This window comes from Ptiloglossa arizonensis, chromosome 1 (genome assembly GCF_051014685.1).
Source record: "Ptiloglossa arizonensis isolate GNS036 chromosome 1, iyPtiAriz1_principal, whole genome shotgun sequence".
Taxonomy (NCBI): domain Eukaryota; kingdom Metazoa; phylum Arthropoda; class Insecta; order Hymenoptera; family Colletidae; genus Ptiloglossa; species Ptiloglossa arizonensis.
In genome coordinates, this window is record NC_135048.1 from 5,847,129 (window position 1) to 5,868,226 (window position 21,098).

At 32.0% G+C, this 21,098-nt stretch overlaps 1 protein-coding gene across 1 annotated transcript; it reads right to left on the reverse strand.

Annotated features, from left to right (window-relative positions):
• Nucleotides 1-6,948: 6,948 nt before the first annotated feature.
• LOC143152105 (facilitated trehalose transporter Tret1) lies at nt 6,949-20,310 on the reverse strand. The gene is made up of 6 exons (XM_076321825.1): nt 20,238-20,310; nt 15,695-15,945; nt 14,153-14,355; nt 13,148-13,346; nt 11,748-12,036; nt 6,949-7,346 (listed from the first exon to the last, which is right to left on the reverse strand). The coding sequence occupies exons 1-6, from the start codon at nt 20,308-20,310 to the stop codon at nt 6,949-6,951; spliced, it is 1,413 nt and encodes a 470-aa protein (XP_076177940.1).
• Nucleotides 20,311-21,098: the final 788 nt, after the last annotated feature.

Sequence of the window (21,098 nt, forward strand, 5' to 3'; positions counted from 1 at the left end):
CTGGGCACGTCTCGCAGCGTGGACACTACAACCCCTTAAAGAGGGATGTGTCTGTAACGCGGTTAAAGGGCATACAGGGAGGTCCATAATTCGTGGTACAAACGAGGTCAGAAAGCTTTTATGGCTCGAAATAAGAAGAAAATCAAGAACAACGAAATTATGTTGGAGTTATAGTTTTCGAGAAAAATGCATTTAAAGATCGGTTGAGTATGCGTGTATCTAATGACTGGAGTTACGAATTTCTCTACAAATCGTTGTTGTGGTTGTTCTTGAACACGATACAATGACAAAGCTTGTTTGTTATTAACACTTTATATCGTTTCCTATTATCTATTAACGCGTTCTGAAGGTGTACAAAAGACATTTTCAATATCCATATACACTAAAGAATATATATCGTTCTAAGAGAATCTTAAGTTTAGATTAGGTATATGTTCGAGTTAGGGTTGAAATAAACTTGAGATAGATTAATTCATGATTGAGGGAGGTCTATACTAGGTCTATATCAGGTCAGTTATTCGTTCATTTTCTCTTTTTACAATAAAATTCAACTTTATTGTACCTTTTATCAGATGTGGTTCAACGAGGGCTACGGCTTAACTAATGTTTGGTTCTATAGTACGAACGCGAAAAGATTGTACCTGAAATTATTATACAATAGGTTCTATTTGTTCAGGAACCACATTTTAACGTTCACTAGTGTTTATGTGTATCATCTTTTAACACGAACATATCCCGTTCACGTTTGATGAGATTGCTTCTGCACGAATAGGATCCGCCATAACTCCAAATATAATTTCCTTGCGTATATGAAATATAGGTCAGATATGAATTATTTTCAGATAGATCTAGATTAATTGTACAATAGACTTAGATAATCTTCGTGTCACGTCAAAGTTAGTCTACAATATCTTTTTCGAGAAGGTTGAGATTATACATGCAACAAGCAGTAGTGGGCTTGGGGTGATAGTTTTAGATCTGTCAGGTACAAGATATAGAATGTATAGAGGGCTTTTCAGTGGTCAACGAAGATCCCGGTAAAGCATGTGTGTATTGAAACGTGTTAGTGTGTCTCCAGTTGGTATGTGAGCCGCATAATAGCCACTCTCAGCTAAGTAATAGCATGGTGAAGCACATCCGCAGGTAGGACTCTGGTGGTGAAGCTGTTCATGTGTTCTAGAAGCAAAAGCCGTGTGATTGAGGTGAATAATGCTCACCGTGTGTAAAAATTACCTTCTGACAGTTGGAACTTTGATAGAGGACCTATCCTCTGATTTCGTATGAACTACTTAATGATAATAGTAGCATTGATCGCGTTGTTACTTGACGGTTTATAAGGCTGTTTAACACTGTAACACTACGATTCATATGGTATGCTGGAGTGTTAGGTTACGCGTGTAAACAAACTGTTATATTGACTCGTTGTAGGACTACGATGAGTGCAAAGTCTAATTAGATGTGAGTGGTCTAACTTTGATAGAGGACCTATCCTCTGATTTCGTATGAACTACTTAATGATAATAGTAGCATTGATCGAGTTGTTACTTGACGGTTTATAAGGCTGTTTAACACTGTAACACTACCATTCATATGGTATGCTGGAGTGTTAGGTTACGCGTGTAAACAAACTGTTATATCCACTCGTTGTAGGACTACGATAAGTGCAAAGTTTAATTAGATGTGAGTGGTCAGAGCGATTAGGACGTAATTAACGAATGTTTCTGACGGTACATCTTCTGTTACTGATCGAGGCACATCTGTTCTCCAAGAAGTAAAATGGAATTGGTGGAGGCTTTCACTTTACCCTGATTAGTCATTATGCTCGGGGTTGGTTGGGGAACGACGAGTGAATTCTTAGACCTTGTGGATGGAACATTCTAGGATGAGATCTGGGTTAGGTCTGAAGTAAGCCGATCATCACTAAATCCAGATCTACTCCGAGTCATGTCTAGGAAGCCATCAAGAGGCTGAACCGAGTTTTAGTTAAATCCAACTATACTTAGATGAGTTTCTGTGATGTACTCTTTCTAATAATTTGCAATTTTCTTTATTCTTAATAATTTCAGTTCACTGATTGCAAAACCAAAATTTGTGAATGGAAAAATGCGCTCTAGTTGATTTTATACATGATAAATTTCGAAATTATTCGTTAATTGTTTGTAGTAGACGTGTCAGCTCTGTCAATAAATGAGTCTGAAAAGGTGAATACGAGATGAACGAGATCAGCAGAATTTGTTGAAATATGGAGACGCGTATTGACATACATGGAAATTCACGATACCGCTCGATTTCATGTAAATTTTGAAATCACGTAACAATATTTACCGTAACGATCACTGTTATTAATGCTGCGTTGGAGTTTGGGGTTCATCCTTTTACGTACATATATCATTAACATCACTAGTGCAAATACATTGTTTCGTTTGGTTTTTATTTTCGTTAGATATTCAAATGAAAAAAAAAGTTTTATCGTTATTTTTCTGATCGTTCGAAGTCGAAAATTGATTTCGTGAAACTGCAAATTCGTATAATTTTGGAAATTTAATGTGTATATACAAATATCTCGTAGACAACTAATTAAACAAAAAAGAGACATTAACATTACTAGTTCTTTTATCTGTTCTTAAAGTCATTTCAAGGTTAACTGTTTTTGTTATTAATATTTTTTATTTCGAAATTCTATTCTACATAAAAATACGTATCATTTTTGTCTAAAATATCTGTTTGTAGAATCTCTATTTTTAAAGATATTTAGAGAAGCATTTACAAAATTATTACAGTACTACATTTATTTTTTATATTTATTATATTAATAACAATGCACTGTAAATTTATGGCTAACAAACGTCATGATAAATTCTCAAAATAGTGACCTTCAACTTTCAAACACTTGTTAATGCGATTACTCAGTGATCGATGCACAGACAATAAAGTTTTCGACAGGCAGTTCTGATTCGCTTTATCATATTTTCTGGAGTGATAGGTGGATCGTGATATGTCTTTTTTTTTTAGGATAACTCCATAAGAAATAATCTGGCGATGTCACATAACCTTGCTAGTCATAAAACTCATAAAAAAAATCCTTATAGATTTCTCTTTGATTTTGGATCGCTATATTTTAGAGCTACGCGAAGTTGAACGAATACTTACACCCAGATTGTAAATAATTCTAACTAACGCACGAATTTCATTATTTTTGTCTGCAACTATTTTTTCTCGTATGCATTTTTTCATTCGTACTCTATCATTTTAAAAAAATTGTTCAACGATACGATAAAATGAACGACGCGATGGACAGTTTCTTTTAGGATATTGTAAACTAAAAAAATGAACAATACATCAATGTTTGGTCTTTATTCACCACGAACAAAAATCATTTCAATTTTTTTCTGCAAATTATTCCATGTTTAACTCACAATAAGTACTTAAATATGGTTAATGCTTCAATATACCCTACACTACCTAGCTCTTCGATCAGGGACAAAATATTTGTTTCTGTGTTCACATATAAGTGAAAAGCTTCTGCAAAATAAAAAAAAATGCAGAGTAGGAATATTAGAAGAAAAAAAATATTGAAACTTCTTGGATTCTAGCAGATAATTATTTTGTAGATGTTTCTCTAAATATTTTAAAGAATAGGGGTTATGCAGAATAATGTTTCAGAAAAAAGTGATGCATATTTTTATGTAGGATAGAATTTTGAAATAAGATATAGTGTTAAATAAAGTTTACGATAGAGAAAAACACAAGTCGACCTCGAAATGATCTTGAAAACGTTCACGTATTAAAAAAGTACTAATATTATTTGAAATGTCTCTTATAATCATAAAAGACACGTTCCATCCGTTTCTTTTTTCAATTAATTGTGTGTGAGATATTTCGTTGTATCATCTTAAATGGAACAACATGTATATTACGTGCGAGGAATTTTGATATCAAATTTATGAAATATGTGTTGCACTGTTGAATTGCAGTGTTTAAAGGTGGTATTGGCTTTGAAGTTAACGATGTTCCTTGAATACTTAATAATGTCATGAACACGAGTACATAAACTGCATAAATAATTTCGTTTGCTGTGATTTAGTGCAATTTCTCTCTTTGACCTACTTGGGAGAAATGAATCAAGAAATGTCAGTTATGGATAATAAAATACTAAATCGAACATGAATTCGTAAATTCACATTATTTGTTATGTATCACATACTTTAGGTAAATGGAATAAGTTGTAAAACAACAATTACTAATTGTTTTCTTTCATTGGAAGGTAATTAATGTTTATAACTTATTTTAGTTAATTTTTTAGTTTATGGTATTTTTGTATTTTCTTTTTATATATTTTACTTACGAATTTTTAATTTGTTAATAATTGGAACAATTGAAAATATAAATTTACTGCAAAAACTGCAGATGAAATAGTAGTTAGAAATTAGAATGTTTCACTTATTAGGAAAAAGATATTAATAGTATTTAAAAGGTAATAGACTTTTATAAACAAAGACATTTTGGAATGAGAAACTAATGTAATTGCAATTTTTTATACATTTCGTAATTTTTAAATAATTTCCCAACGAATGATATTCGAATCTATACTAGTATAAGTATAGTATATACTGTTTTGTATATTAACTAGTACACTTTTAGAATATAATTTGGGAGATAGCTTATATAAATAGAATAAATTTCATGGCTCGCATTTGTAATTTATAATTTAAGAAAGTTTATTCGAGATAGATGTCACGATTAGAATTTATGGTTTAAATAGAGGTGTACAACTTGAGTATTTGTTAAAATTTAGAATTTATAGTTTGGAAGAGTTCAGCTTAGAATAAATGTCACTGTTTGAATTTATAATTTATAATTTGGAAGAGTTTAACTAAATCGAAAGTTTGTCAAATTTTGTATTTTATTATTTGGAAAAGTTTAGCTCGAAATTTGGTCAAATTTTACAATTTATTATTTTGAAGAGATTAGCACGAAAGTTTGTTAAATTTTATAGTTTATTATTCAGAAGATTTTTACTCGTATGGTTATCAAATTCCGGGACACCTTGAATATTTTTATTGTTGTAATCACATTTTGCGAGGTAAATATAAACGGAGTCCTTAATGAAATCGTTCTTCGACTCGGCCGATCGCCTTCGTTGTGTTATTTTAGTCAAAAGGTTGGACGAAGCGACGCGTCGGTGCATCTGTTCGCGATATATCAAGCTCGGAACAAAATATGTCTGTGAATCTTCTTGGCGTTTTTTGGCGCATGGCCAGCGAATGCATACGTTGCATTTGATATTGAAACCGGCAGGTATTCCCGTTAATCCATTGAGAACGTGTAACGAGATGAACTTGCGATCAGAAATTGAGATTATCCGCACTTGTATTGGAAGCTGGTACAACATCTAATTCTAACTTTCTCTAATTTACACTCATACATGGATATACAATTAATTTTGAACTTATTTTAAATACTATAGCAAGAAGATAATCGTACAAATATAATATTTTAATAGCAATTTAAAGATAATGAATATTCTCTCACATTTACGTTATCACCCATGTGTAAAATATTTTAATACGTCTATATATAGTTTTGTGTTACAAATGACCTTCATAATTACATATTTCCAAAGTTATAATAATTTGCTTATAAACGTGTACTATGTTCTGAAGACGATTGTAACATTTTGGTGGGAAACATTTAATACGCAACGACAATTTTTGCCAATTGTTTACAAATTTCTTAAGTATACATTATATTTTCATGAAAGTATTACCAAATGTTCGGAGGGATTTCTTTAATAAAAATGAGTTCAAACATCATCTAATTTGCACTACTGTAATCGAAAGTTTTCAAGAGTAAATTTTTCTGTACTTTGACCATATTTTAAAGTATTTGTTAGATTATATCTTCAACGAAACATTTGTTTTATCGTAAAGAAAATAATATTCGAAGTATGTTTATTGGTATAAGGTATTAAATTCTTTTTCTTAACGATAAGTCGATAAATTTATGGTTTTACACTAAACCGATTCCGTTACTTGTCATCGCTTGTTGCCATAAGACGAATTGGTTCAATATCGCTATTTATTATCATTGTAATTGCTATTACAATTGTTCGAATTTGGGTCTTGTTTTCGTTCTACCGCGAAATGCCAAGATGAGTGAAAATAAAGAGTATCGAGTGAATTCGAGAGCGAAATCCGGCAATACGCGTGTTGCAGTACGAAATAAACAAGCAAATATTGCCTCGATGGTTTACGATTCAATGCTGCTCGAAACAACGATATGTAGTTCTGTCAATTTGCACGGTGCACGGCTTACGTTGAAACAAGGAAATGGTAAAACGACAAAAATTATTTACCTTACCGTACCATTAATTCTCATCGTTTGATTAAAAAAAAAAAAAAAATTGAATCGTGAAATTTTACTAATTCTAAGAGAATCTTAAGAAGTAGTAGAAATATAAAAACTCGACTAATCGAACTTCACATTTAAAGTAACTTCACATTTAAAGAAACAAATAAATTGTATCAATAATCGGTAGATAATATTCATTGTATCAAATTCACAAGTCAAGACTGTGGGTACAACTTACGTATCGTGAAAAATGTGTAGAAAATCGTAATATCGACTATGCCGGACAGAAAACGAGCACTCTAGTACCCAGTTCGTTAAACGATACACCAACGAAGGTTACCGCAAATGAATTATTAGCAGACTAGTACAATGCGCAAAATATGGCCGTGTTACAGATCACGGCAATAAATTAGTCGATACGATGCTGGAAATATAACCTCTCAAACAGTATTAGCAACGAGTAGAATTTTTACCGTCGAAATTATTTAGCCAATCAATATGGTATAGACCGAAGTAAGTCCCCTCTCGAATCAAGGCAGCAGAAGCTAAGTCCAATCGATAGAAAGCCCAATTAACCGTCGAATTCACAAGTAGCCATCAGGTCTCCTCTATACTTCTGGTAAATTCGATGCCAAAATCCTCCTGAACTTCGGTTAGGCTCTTTCCAGTGGTGTCCTTGACCACGATGGCACAGAATAGAGAGATGAGCCAGCATATAGCAGCGGATAGCCACATGGCTTTTGTACTGCCAAGTGAAATGATCATTTCGTCGAATGTTAAGATAGCCATCAGTGACACCAGCCAACCCAAGGCTACTGCGCTGGCAGCGGCTGGAATCTTCACCTCCGTTGGTAGTACGTCACCCAATAGTGACCAAGAGATCGGTCCCAACCCGAGGTTGAAGGCAGCGAAGAAGAGGGTGATCCAGGTAGGCGCCATCCAGAAGTAGAGGTCATCGTACTCGGGATCGATGTCTCGTAAACTGAAGAACCAACCTGAAACAAAAAGTACTATTCAGACGAGGTCTCGATCAATCGTACATTGACTCTTAGGTTAACTGGATCATACCAAGGTGGATGAGACTCTAGGGACTCCTATATATTAGGTTGTTCAATAAGTTTTGTCGTTCGATGAAATTTATCGAACAGTGTAGTACTAGGTTGCTCAATAAGTTTTATCGAACGACAAAACTTATTGAACAAACTATTACAATGGTTCAGAGAAGTATTCGTACGCTATATTGTAACGAAATGCTTCTTACCTGTAAGTTTTATTTTAACGAGAGTTTGCGTGTAGAGCACAATAGAGTGTATATAGAGACCCTCAGGGACTCCGATATATTAGGTTGTTCAATAAGTTTTGTCGTTCGATGAAATTTATTGAACAGTGTAGAGCACAATAGAGTGTATATAGAGAAATTTTTTTGTCCACAGAAAATTTCTTTAGAAAGGTAAAATCAAATCTCGAAGGTTGTGATGTTTTTTTTCTTATGTTTTTTGATACAACTTCTCTCGGGACTTTCTTGCAACAGAATGGTAGTGCACCAAGAACTCAACTCGCACTATGCACAAGCACTATGCGTGAGCTGAATATTTCATATGAAAAGTTTTGCTCTATTTTGCATTATTACGAAGCTGTATTTTAAAAATCGAAGAGAAATGACACTCGGGCTGATTTCAGTTGATTTTATACGATTGAAGAGTTTGCAACGACTTTCATTTTCTTTACAACTTTGTAATTGATGTAACAAAAATTTTCTTATAAAAAATATTCAGGCTTTAGTGTAATATCGTTCTACTGGGAAAAAGTTCCAGACAAAAATTCTGTCAAAGTTTAAAAAATGTTGAATGTTCGGGTTTTGATTTCATCCTCTCGAGAACACTTTCTAACGAGAAAAAAATTATCTCACACGCGGAGCAGTATGCTTTACACGCACAAAAACTTTCATTAAAATCAGATTTGTAAGTTAGGGGAATGTCTTTATAATATAAGGTACGAATATTTTTTTGAGCCACTCTATGTTTCTTTTTACGCCATTCTATAACTGTTGGAAATACGTAGCTTGAAATTTTTATTACCAATCGAGATTGGTAAGGGCAAAAAAGTAAGAAATCAACTAAAATGATTTTTGCGATCAAATTAAGAATCTACAGAGAAATCTGTACGATCTTCGTATATCGTGTTCTCGCGTGTCAGTTTCTTTTCTTTTACTTCTCTCGAGTTGTATCGGTAATGAGTTGAGATTGTATCGAAATAAACTAGTGTCACAAGGTATACAATGCGTATATGTGTCTGAATGAGTGAGAATGAGTCATTTGATACTGTGATCTATCTTGGATAGTTGTAAGTAGAATATAGAGCGACAAGAGTAGTCGTTGTAAACTGTAAATGACAAGTGTTTGGGTCATAGCGAGTTGGAGAAGTAACGGTGTTTCTACTGTATAGTAGTTAGGTATACGGTTATATTTTATACCTGGTATAATAATACAATAGGTACACCTGGCACAGATTTAGTCGAAACTTATACATACTGATAAATTCGATCATTCTATTTATAAAAATGTAATTATAGATAAGTACTACTTTTGTAATTTTGTACATAGCAAATAAAGTTAAAGTCTTTTAGAGAATGGAGACATTTTATTTAAAATTTATATGAAATTCAGTATGAGAATTTGAACAGGTAAATCTAAAAGAATTGTTCATCTGCAAGGAATCGAATCATTACAATGATACATGCTGGTCAGTTCAACTAAAATTATATTGCAACGTAACGATAAAATTTCTTCGTAACGAATCTGTGGCTAAACTAGTTATTTATTTTTTATATTTATTCCAAGGTGAAGAAAAAGAATATGACACTGTGTGTTATAAACACATACTAATATGACATTACTACAATACAGGACTATCTTCATTTCCATTAGCTGAAAGGAAAATCAGCATTTCTACTTTTTACGACATACACTGATTAATTTATTACAACCATAGAAAAAAAACTTGTCTATTCTACCGCAGAAGCATTGAAGCTTCTAACACAGAAGCTGTCCTTTTCTAAGTGCATGATTGCAAGATATGTACGCATGAAGTTAGTACACTATCAACAAATTTACTACCGCATGTAATGTTACATTAAAATGTAACAAAATAATACTATAAAAACCAGATACATTGAAAAGTTTGTACAATATAATAGTACTTGTATTTTTGAGGAATTTATTAAAAAGTATTAAATTATGATACTTTTGGATACTTTGAATATCGTAGAAAGGAATCTTTTAGAATTTGAACAAGTTTACATGTTATTTTAAAAAGTTTCCACATTTATTTTTGCTGATATTGGAAATGGTTATTTATACAAGATGAATTAAAATTTTAACGTGTCGATCATTTGTTAGCAATAGTACAAGCATGATCCGCACTGTTCGGTAGTCGACGGTGTACCAATTTCGTGTGCATCTATCTTGTGTATCATGTGTTTAGGAAAGGGTTACTCTCTGTTAGTGGTTTCTGTGTGTCTGAGGTAGTATGAACAAATCTTTCTGTGTGGGGTGTATTAGTTATATACATATAAACGAATAGCTATTGTCTAAAAATACAAGAATAATTACAAAAAGAAAAGAGGAGGTTATTATGTTCATTGAAGGACAAGTGAAAAATGATAAAAAATATATCTAATTATCAGAAACAATATGTGAGAATAAATGTAGTAAACTTATCTAAAAATTTGTCGCATTAGAAGTAGGAATGCAACAAGAGTCAAGTTCAACCTTGAATTTAGAATTTATCTTCCATTAAAAAGTTGCCAATAAGCATTCGAATTGCTATTTGATATATGGTCTGTTTTGACGTCTCGATGTGTGTTATGTAGCATGTACTGAGAGTATTGCGGAAGAGCTCGTATTTTAAGCTGGTATAAGCCAGGTATAAGTTACGTCTAGATTAGGAGTTGTGGCCAATGAACGAGTCAATTTTTCCTTGGAAGTTTTGTCCACCAAAAATGATGAAAAATATGTATATCGAATATTTATTGTACGAATTGCTTATACGAATCACAAGAGCACATTTAATTGAAACAAATTTAACATATTGAGGTTAGAAGAAAATAATAATCTCTTTCACTATTAGAATTTTAAAAGCAAGTATACTTACGTGGAATTGTTAAAAATATTCCAATATAGCTTACCTGATTTTTAAATTGAATCTATTCTTTTAAAGTGGAATACAAAGCACGTACGTTTCGTGTATCTTGCAAATTTAGGATACAAGAATATAAATACCATTAAAAAGATGAAAGTTACCTTGTAATATTCTTAACATATTTATCCAAATAAATTTCTTACGTGAATGTATACATATTTAAAAAAATTTCTTTAGAAAATTTGTTTCATTTAAATATTTTTTTTTGTGAAATCATTTGATTCTTTTAATCTTTTTTAATGTTTATATGTTTAATTTTTTTAATTCAGAGTACTTGCGACATATTTATTTATAGATTATCATAAAAAATCCGGTGCTGTTTGCAAACTTAAATTATTACAATTTATGATATAAACGAAGAAATCACCAGACGAAAACGATACCTGTTTATGTGTATTACTACTGTTGATTCACCCAATTAAGGACCATTAATATAAATTCCTGGTATTCGTAATAAATCATTGATTGCAAGAATATAACGATTGCTGTTACTTGATTACTGACGTGTTATTAGTATTTAATCAATTGAATGCAAATAGGAATTATACAGGAGCGCAGTGGAAGCGTTTTAAATTAATTGCTTTTCTGTGAATTACATTTGGAACGTTGTCGAATTGCATTTCCAATCAATCACAAATTACAATCGTGATTTTTATTGAAAGTATCTCAAATACTCTAAATTACTCAAAATAAATTATCTTATTCTTTGAATATTCTTGGACAATGTGTCTATTTAAAAAGATTGAAATTAATTTGGAAATATACGAAAATAATAAATTTCATAAGCTGCATCCCACGTCAGTCATGACTTCTCAGAGTCAATATTTGGTTTGTGTATTTGTAACTCGTATTGTATTGATAATACATATTTGTTACTTGACCAACATTTAAGAAATTCGCTCTTCTTTATTATAACCTTTGCAGGTCTTCAGTTATTAATATTCATTATCGAAGAGGGCCCAAAACAAAGAGTTAAAGATGTTCGACAAAATAAAAGGACAAAGTTTGAGAAAACTTTCTACCTGCAAGATTATTTTTATCATCTAATCTATTCATTTTTTGTGAAAAATCTGACTCCGAGAAAGCATTTGTCCGAGTGAAATGAAGGACACCTGTTTCAATAATTGCACAGGCACACATCTGTTGCGAGTGATTCTCAGTCCCCGGAATCGATCATTCGATGAAAAGCTGTTTACCCAACAGTATCAGGAACAATCCCATAAGCAGGGTGGACACAGTGAGGAGAATTCGACGTCTGAGTACGTTCACAAGGAACGAGGCCAAGAGGGACACCAATATTTGTACGGCGCCGACGACTAACGTCTGTTCGCTTCCGGTCAGCTCACCGGAACCGATGGTGTTGAAGAGCGCTAGAGCGTAGAAGATCATCATATTGATGCCGCTAAATTGCTGGCCCAGTATGACTCCGAAGCAGGTCACCAGAGAACGGAGAACTCGACGATTTGCTAGCATCTTTAGGCTCAGCTGGAAACAGGAAATTGGTATAGAGTTGGCGATTAGTACGACGAATTTAATGAAGATATTTCAAAATTGGATGTTGATGTTGTTTGATCAAACGTCCCAGTAGTCCGAAGGGCTCCCAAATGTTTATTTTCTTTCGATAAATGTTTGATCTTGTAAAAATTCTTCGATAAAATTATGTAAAATGAAAACAGTTTGAAACAGTTTGGAACAGTTTGGAACAGTTTGGATCCAATCAGGCGCTCTGATTTAACAGTGAATTTTTGTTGTCTTCTTTTACATGGCTTTTAATTTCGTGAAATCATTTTCATGTTGAATGAATTTACGCGATGTTGGACATAGTTTGAAAGTATTTAACTGCTTTGAGTTTCCGTGGCATAGTTGTATTTTTTGTTGTCCCTTTTCATTTGACTTTCGAAAGTTTGTTTTAGAAACAGAATTTCAAATTTTTGAAGTAGTTTGAAAATGTTTAATCGTATTTGAGTATTCTGCTCGAGTTATAAATATAATTCCCTAATACTTGGATTTCAGTTTTATAGGTTCTTAATAGTTTGAGAAAGTTTGATTTCGTTCTAATAGTTCTAATTCTTATTTTTCAATTTCGTTATTTTGTAAATCGTTCCTTACGTTCCAGAAAATTTCTTTGCGTAATTGTGAATCTATAGCAACGAAGCGCCGTAAAATTAAATAATTAATAAGAGTTCGATCGTAGTATGTAATTTCGCTTGAATCAACTCTTAAATTGTACCCGTTTTTATGCAATCGTTAACCTGTTGCCTTGTTTCATTAATTATAGTACAACGGAGTAGTGTAAAGCTTGGTATAATTTAAACGGCTCTGGTTGGATTAATTTCGTTACTTTTATATTTCTCCGTTATTGGATTTTTAACTTTGTTGGAACATTATTCAAATAGTTTAGTGAAACAACTCTGATCCAGCTAGTTTTAAATGTTGCTCTTTTTAATGTTCGATGTGCAACTCCCGGTGAAGCTTCGATTCCGAAACACAGAGACGTGTATTATACGCTGTATACCACGTTTCAAATGTATTTTATACAACTGTTTTTCTACACGTAGAGAACCTGTCCATCGATCAAACAAATAACTATGTTTACCTTTTTCGAGGGAGTCATGAGAATTAGCCGCTTCATTTCGCTAATTTCGTACTGGATGTCGTAAGTGTCACCGCGATACCATCTCAAGGATTTTTCTGCATTGATCTCGTCGTTTCTTGACAAATAGTAGAGGGGACTTTCTGGTAGTAATTTCGTCGGCATGATCGAGAAGCACGCGATCCCACAAATTGAGCTGTACCTTTACGAGGAAAAAATTGATTTATACAGATTCTAGAAAAATTCAAGGTTTGCATTGTTTTTGATTCTCGAAAACAAGTCCTTACAAAGACCTGAGGATACTGATTACAAAGGAAAATATTGCATTTGAAAGCAAATTAAACTTCTCAAGATGAAAGACGTTTATTATTTTACTGTATCAATTGAAAATTGAGTACATATATTGTCCAAACACTATACGTTCAATTTTTTGACAGGAGAATTTGTTAAATTTGTCACATCTCTTAATATTGCGAAAGTTTTTGCTTTGATAAAAAACTAACTGAAAAGTTTCTTATATCGATATAACATTTTAGTAAATAATTAGTTTAAGTCATCTTGTATATAAATTGAAACTTAAAAGTTTATCGAGAAAGTAAAAACCATTTAAAAAAATATATTAAACGAACATTATAAATTTTTCAATTCCCAAACGATAAATTCTTATACTGAATTTTCTAAATAAAAAAAATACAGCAAAAATATGTAAATTATTCAGATTATGTGACAAAACTATACAGTTGTTTTAATGTGTTCAAACTTCAAACTATTTAAATTTTAAATGCTGTAATCAAAGCTGAACTATTTAATTCTATCGAAAACAGCATTAAAGGTAAGTCAAATCGAGGTGAAGTTATTCCAGTTAAATAACAATGTAAAACGTTGACTTTTAAAAGGATTAACTGCAACAAAATTCTTCCAATAGACTCATGAATAATTGAGTATGAACCGACAGGATTTGTACGCGGCTTCCGTTGAGTATCTCATACAATTTAAATTGCACCGTACCTCCATACGGTCTTGTCTTCGTCGATCACGTAAGCTATGACGAAAGCATACATGACACCACAATTGACGAAAAGTTGAAAAAACATGAGCAGACGTCCGCGAATCTCTTTGTCGGCGATTTCGGCTACGTAAATTGGCGTCAGAACACAAAATGCGCCACTGCACATGCCGCAGATTATCCGTCCAATTATGAAAAAAATTATCTGAAAGTTGGATAGAAAATTGAATACTTTAGGATAATTTACTTTTACTTTTCAAAGATGACCGGAAAGGTATCGTAAAGAAATTCGATTCAAGTTAACCATGTATTTTGACATAATACAGTAGAACCTCCACAGACGCAACAAACATTTGCAATTATTGAGGTAATTAATGTAGTTATCTTTCATATAACGGTTAGTTAATCTTTCTTAGTCTCTCATAGAATTAGCCTTTTAGCAATGAAACTTTAATTAGTAGCATTTGAATAACGATATTCGAAAATTGAAAGTGCATGTTTAATGTTCGAATATTAAAGTATTCTAATTCTAAAATATACGGATATTAAGGTATTAACTCATATAACATTCGAATATTAAAGTACTCGAATACCCACGAAATATTCCAATACTAAGATATTCGTATATCCATAAAATATACGAACATTAAGATATTCGAATACTCGTAAAGTATTCGAATATTAAGGTATTCGAATACCTACAAAATATTCAAATATTAAGGTATTCGAATACCTACAAAATATTCAAATATTAAGGTATTCGAATACCTACAAAATATTCCAATATTAAGATATTCGAATGCCCCAATACTATTCAAATCTTAAGGTATTCGAATACCTACAAAATATTCAAATATTAAGGTATTCGAATACCTACCAAATATTCCAATATTAAGATATTCGAATACCCATAAAATATACGAACATTAAGATATTCGAATACTCGTAAAGTATTCGAATATTAAAGTATTCGAATACCTACAAAATATTCAAATATTAAGGTATTCGAATACCTACAAAATATTCCAATATTAAGATATTCGAATACCCATAAAATATACGAACATTAAGATATTCGAATACTCGTAAAGTATTCGAATATTAAGGTATTCGAATACCTACAAAATATTCAAATATTAAGGTATTCGAATACCTACAAAATATTCAAATATTAAGGTATTCGAATACCTACAAAATATTCAAATATTAAGGTATTCGAATACCTACAAAATATTCAAATATTAAGGTATTCGAATACCTACAAAATATTCAAATATTAAGGTATTCGAATACCTACAAAATATTCAAATATTAAGGTATTCGAATACCTACAAAATATTCAAATATTAAGATATTCGAATACCCCTATAACATTCAAATATTAAGTTATTCGAATAGCTTCAGCTCTAATTGAAAAATGTAAACGGAAGAACCTCTGTCTTTTCTAATTTGGAAAACGAATCTTTTCAATAGCGAACCGCTTTTGTTGCTTCGTCAGACGCTACAACGTCACCTAGGGTAGATGAGGAACGATCGTGTCATACTTTCTGGCCAGCGAAGCAGATGAGAGTCCATCCAAGAGCGAGGACTGGCATCGTTGCGAACATCATCGTCGTTCTACTGACGCGTCCAACGAGGAACGGCACCAGGATCACTCCGAAACAGGCACCCGCGTTCAAAACGCCTCCGATCTGTCCAATTTCAGAGGCGCTCGCGTTCAGATGATTTCTGAACACCCCATCGGCCCTGGAATTCCAGCCAAGCGAGACACCGAGCGTGAAACCGCCAAGGGATGCTGGAATTTCACGAATGAAAACGACCGTCAGCCAGAGACGGGCAAAATTCTATTCGTATGACAGACGACGTATAAAAACATCGTAGAATGATTTATTCGATAAGTTATTTAGATCAGTTTTTGTTCGTTCAATGTAAAAAGTACAAATTCGTTTTATAATCAACACGATTATTTTTATTAGACGAACGACCGATGGAAAATAGAATGATTTATTCGATAAGTTACTTAGATCAGTTTTTGTTCGTTCAATGTAAAAAGTACAAATTCGTTTTATAATCAACACGATTATTTTTATTAGACGAACGACCGATGGAAAATAGAATGATTTATTCGATAAGTTACTTAGATCAGTTTTTGTTCGTTCAATGTAAAAAGTACAAATTCGTTTTATAATCAACACGATTATTTTTATTAGACGAACGACCGATGGAAAATAGAATGATTTATTCGATAAGTTACTTAGATCAGTTTTTGTTCGTTCAATGTAAAAAGTACAAATTCGTTTCATAATCAACACGATTATTTTTATTAGACGAACGACCGATGGAAAATAGAATGATTTATTCGATAAGTTACTTAGATCAGTTTTTGTTCGTTCAATGTAAAAAGTACAAATTCGTTTTATAATCAACACGATTATTTTTATTAGACGAACGACCGATGGAAAATAGAATGATTTATTCGATAAGTTACTTAGATCAGTTTTTGTTCGTTCAATGTAAAAAGTACAAATTCGTTTTATAATCAACACGATTATTTTTATTAGACGAACGACCGATGGAAAATAGAATGATTTATTCGATAAGTTACTTAGATCAGTTTTTGTTCGTTCAATGTAAAAAGTACAAATTCGTTTTATAATCAACACGATTATTTTTATTAGACGAACGACCGATGGAAAATAGAATGATTTATTCGATAAGTTACTTAGATCAGTTTTTGTTCGTTCAATGTAAAAAGTACAAATTCGTTTTATAATCAACACGATTATTTTTATTAGACGAACGACCGATGGAAAATAGAATGATTTATTCGATAAGTTACTTAGATCAGTTTTTGTTCGTTCAATGTAAAAAGTACAAATTCGTTTTATAATCAACACGATTATTTTTATTAGACGAACGACCGATGGAAAATAGAATGATTTATTCGATAAGTTACTTAGATCAGTTTTTGTTCGTTCAATGTAAAAAGTACAAATTCGTTTTATAATCAACACGATTATTTTTATTAGACGAATGACCGATGGAAAATTGTTTATCTTATACTCGTTGTTCGAAAATTTGATCCGAATTAGAATTTTGTTCATCTCTGCTCGTTAGTGGTTTTATTTCGTTCCATGAGTTCTGAGCTTCTTCTTCGATTCGAGATGTCGCTGTTGCCATGTTCACCACCTAATTTAATCGACCATGTTGGTCGTGTAATTAATTTACCTCAAGTGCTCGTGGACAACGTATTTCCCGCTCACAGAGGGGAAATTCGTTCACTGAGAAAATGAGAAGAGAAATCTGAACGACAAAGACTACCGAGGGGATGAGGTTTTCTTTTCAGAGGGCACAGTTTGCGGGTAATGTTCGTTCGACTTTTACAGAACGGTGGATTAGGTTTTGCATGGTTGAGCGTTTTTTTTGGTTGGATGGAAACCAACTGAGGATATTTATGTAAGTAAACAATAACGTATAAAATGTGAGTACGCACGAAGGTAACATAATATTATACGCAGCGGGATAAAAAGGTTTCGTCGTACAAGTGTGCTCAAGTTGGTCAAAATTGTACAATTGAATGGCCTGTATCTTTTAAACAAATTGGACACTAGCGAAATAATAACTCACTGTTTCAATTTTACAAATATACTAAATTCTCTCTGCACAGACAAATGATCAACCGCAACATTCACTCTTTTTTAAAATGTAACTTTTTAACCAAATCTTTAATACATACAACACCAAGCCCAATATATTGTAATACGTGGATAATTCCAGATCGTTTAAAATTAAAGTCAAAATTAAAATAGCAGGGGTGACTTTAAATCCTGCAAGATTTAAAAATTTAAGATTTAAAGATTTAAAAATCTTTAAAAAGTATTCTTCGAAACGGACTATTGGAAGTTTCATCCGAAATGTCTGAGTAATTAATAGTTTCAAAGGTAATTGTAGGGCAAAAATAAAATCGGACAACTTGTATATGGTGACTCTTCTTTGGATTAACAGATAATCGTGTCTCTCTCATTATCTACATCAGCATACGACAAAAGTTTCTTAATACCCTAAATATGTACAAGGCGGTTCATAAATGCATGTGGACGCTATAGGGGGTAAATCTACACCAGTGCTGTCCAACATGATCTCCAAGGCTTATAAAGTCTCTCCCACTCTGTCTCCATTACCATAATACCGGAACGTTGATTGATCTTGCGTTATGCGTGCCAAAGTCGCGTAAGATGTTCCTTGTACGGACAAGAATATAACGTTATACACTGAAACGAGTAAAATACGTTATATTAACATAGGTTGGAGATACCATAGCTTCAGAGTTATAAAATATTGAACATAATATTTCAAAAGTTCGAAAAGTACTTGAACAATTCTCTTTAATCGTTTGTAACTCGGAATCTATGGTATTTACCACCTATAATCAAATAACATTTTTTACTTGTCTGTATCTGAATCGCATTAGACGTCACAGTCGACCAATTATTGAATCATGTGAATGTAAATTGTGGTCTCAATTTTTCAAGGATTGTTTCATAATGTTTCATAATGTTTTGGGCACATTGTCAGTAATAATAAAATTATCCTTGACAGAGTATGAGAGAGTCTAATAAACTGTACATGATTTAACGAAACAAAATGAATATGCATAAAACATACGGTTTATTTGTGAATATGTCAATTCAAATAAACAATGCATAGTAGGTGCATTATGCAAAATATATTTCTAAGGTCTTCCAGTAACGATACAATTTTTTAAGTTTTACTGCTGTATTTGTCTTCTGCAAAAACTTGCATTTGCATGAAAACAAGATTAGGTTTTTCTATTTCTGATTAGATTTTAACAAAGCATTTTGGCTGCACGTCGACTCCCACACACTTGTATACACACGCATAGTTCTATTTGTTTCATACTTGTGCATCTATAGGTCTAAACTTGCACGACAAATACGTTAAATGAGGCAGTTGTTATATAAATACGTTTTGCATTTGTTGTATAAAATATTAAGAGGGAATATCATACGTTTTGGAAAGAAATACAATTTGTTCGAATCATTTTTGCTTTTGTTGCTAATTATAAATTATGAACAAAAGTTTGTGGATACTTTTCTTCGAAATTTATCGTGTGTAGCATTTTCTCGTTTTAAATGGAACTAACAAACGAAATGGAAATTTGAAAAAAGAATTTTTTATATAGAATGATATGATAAAACAATACAAAAATAAATAGAATATACAAAATCAGATTGTAAAGTAATATTTCTTTACAATGCCGTTAGCGATGGAGTGATAATTATTAAAGATAATGCACGTTTCGAAAAAAAGTTACGAAAAGTTAGAAAAAGAAATGAAATTCTAAAAAAAGAAAAAGTTACCTTACAAATTTAAAAAATGAAAAAGTTTCGACTTTACAACCATCACGATTGAAGTAAAAGTTTTGAAATAAATCCCACACTTCGAAAGTTCTTTAGTTGTGAAAATAACAAAGAACATGGAAACTTTAGACAAAGAATCTTTTTTGGGGAATTGCAATGGTTGTGTCGACACAACTTGTAGAACGAAATAACAAATTGTGCCCTTTAATTCTTTGAAGAGAATATTTTACTTTAACCGGTGAGTTAAGATATTGTCATTTAAGACATGACAAGAAGTCTAATGTAATGTGTTTTGCATTTAAGATATTATATGCATAAGAATTATGCAATTAAAAGTAAATTCTGTCAATTTAGAGACGCATTGGTAGAACGTTCATAGCATCGTCTAAATAAAAATACAAAAAGCATAGAATTAAAATAAGAAGAAGTACACAAATAACATATATCAAAATGTATATTAATATAAATTTAGACATCGTACCAAAATTTCTGAAAAATTGAAAAAATAGACCAACTGTTATTCCAAGTGATATAAAAATGAGTAAATTATCAAATATTATAATCTTAGGACAATTTTAACATCGCAATTACGATGTAAGTGTACATCGTTGTTTAATTAACGATACGTTTATGATATAAAAAAGTGTACTATAGTTATAAAATTTGGATGTGAGCATTTAAGCGAAATGAAAGAAGGTTAGCTCACCTATGATTGCTCCTAAGTATTGGTTTAATTTTCGGATTTCCACCACGTTGTCGTTGGTAGACCTCGAGGTCATCATTTGCAGGAGCCGATTTTGAGATTTCTTTGAACAATTTTGGATCTTCGATGATGAAAAATAAGTGGACTCGATGGAATCGAATTGCAACTGAACCAGACCCGATTTCGATGCGGTAATATCGACTTGAGATCTCGTAAAGTCGATCGTAGTCGTTGTTTGTTTTAGAAAACAAAATGGCATTATGCGTTTTGATCGGGAATTTTATCAGGCATACAGTCAATTACAAAAGTTTCTCCAGAAGCTCTTGCACCTATTTGTCGAGTTTTCATTATACCAAGTTTCGGTGAGGGTTGAGATTATTCGAATAATTTAATATTTGAATATTTTATAAGCATTCGAGGGCTATGAATAAACATCGAATATTAGTGAACGGGAATATCATTATTCAAATATTATTATTACAATAATAAACACTGACACTATTCGGAATTAACGAATATCTAGATACTTGATAAGCGTACGAAATACTCTTAATATTTATTATACAAATAGATGCAAGCAATTCCAAATGTAATAATTACATTATACTACTCTTGTATCCTATCTGTTATGAAAATAATTTACTTCTTTCTTTGTGATTAAAAAAAATTCCTTCTTGAAATAGATTTTTAATAATACTCTTCCGTAGAATTACATTTTCTCTCTCATTATTATTCCAATAATCGTTTTATGTCATTTTGGTATTTGATTCTTAGTATCAAAAAGAATTTCATATATTTTTAATTTTTGATGAAATTTAAAAGAATGAATTTTTGGGAATAATTTCAGTACGCACTGCCGGTTCA

Coding starts and splice junctions, on each gene's coding strand:
- LOC143152105 (XM_076321825.1), bottom strand. CDS start 20,310: ATGACCTCGAGGTCTACCAACGACAACGTGGTGGAAATCCGAAAATTA. Junction 15,946..20,237: donor ATACTTAGGAGCAATCATAG/GTGAGCTAACCT, acceptor GTGAAATTCCAG/CATCCCTTGGCGGTTTCACG. Junction 13,347..14,152: donor GAAGACAAGACCGTATGGAG/GTACGGTGCAAT, acceptor TTCCTCGTAAAG/GTACAGCTCAATTTGTGGGA.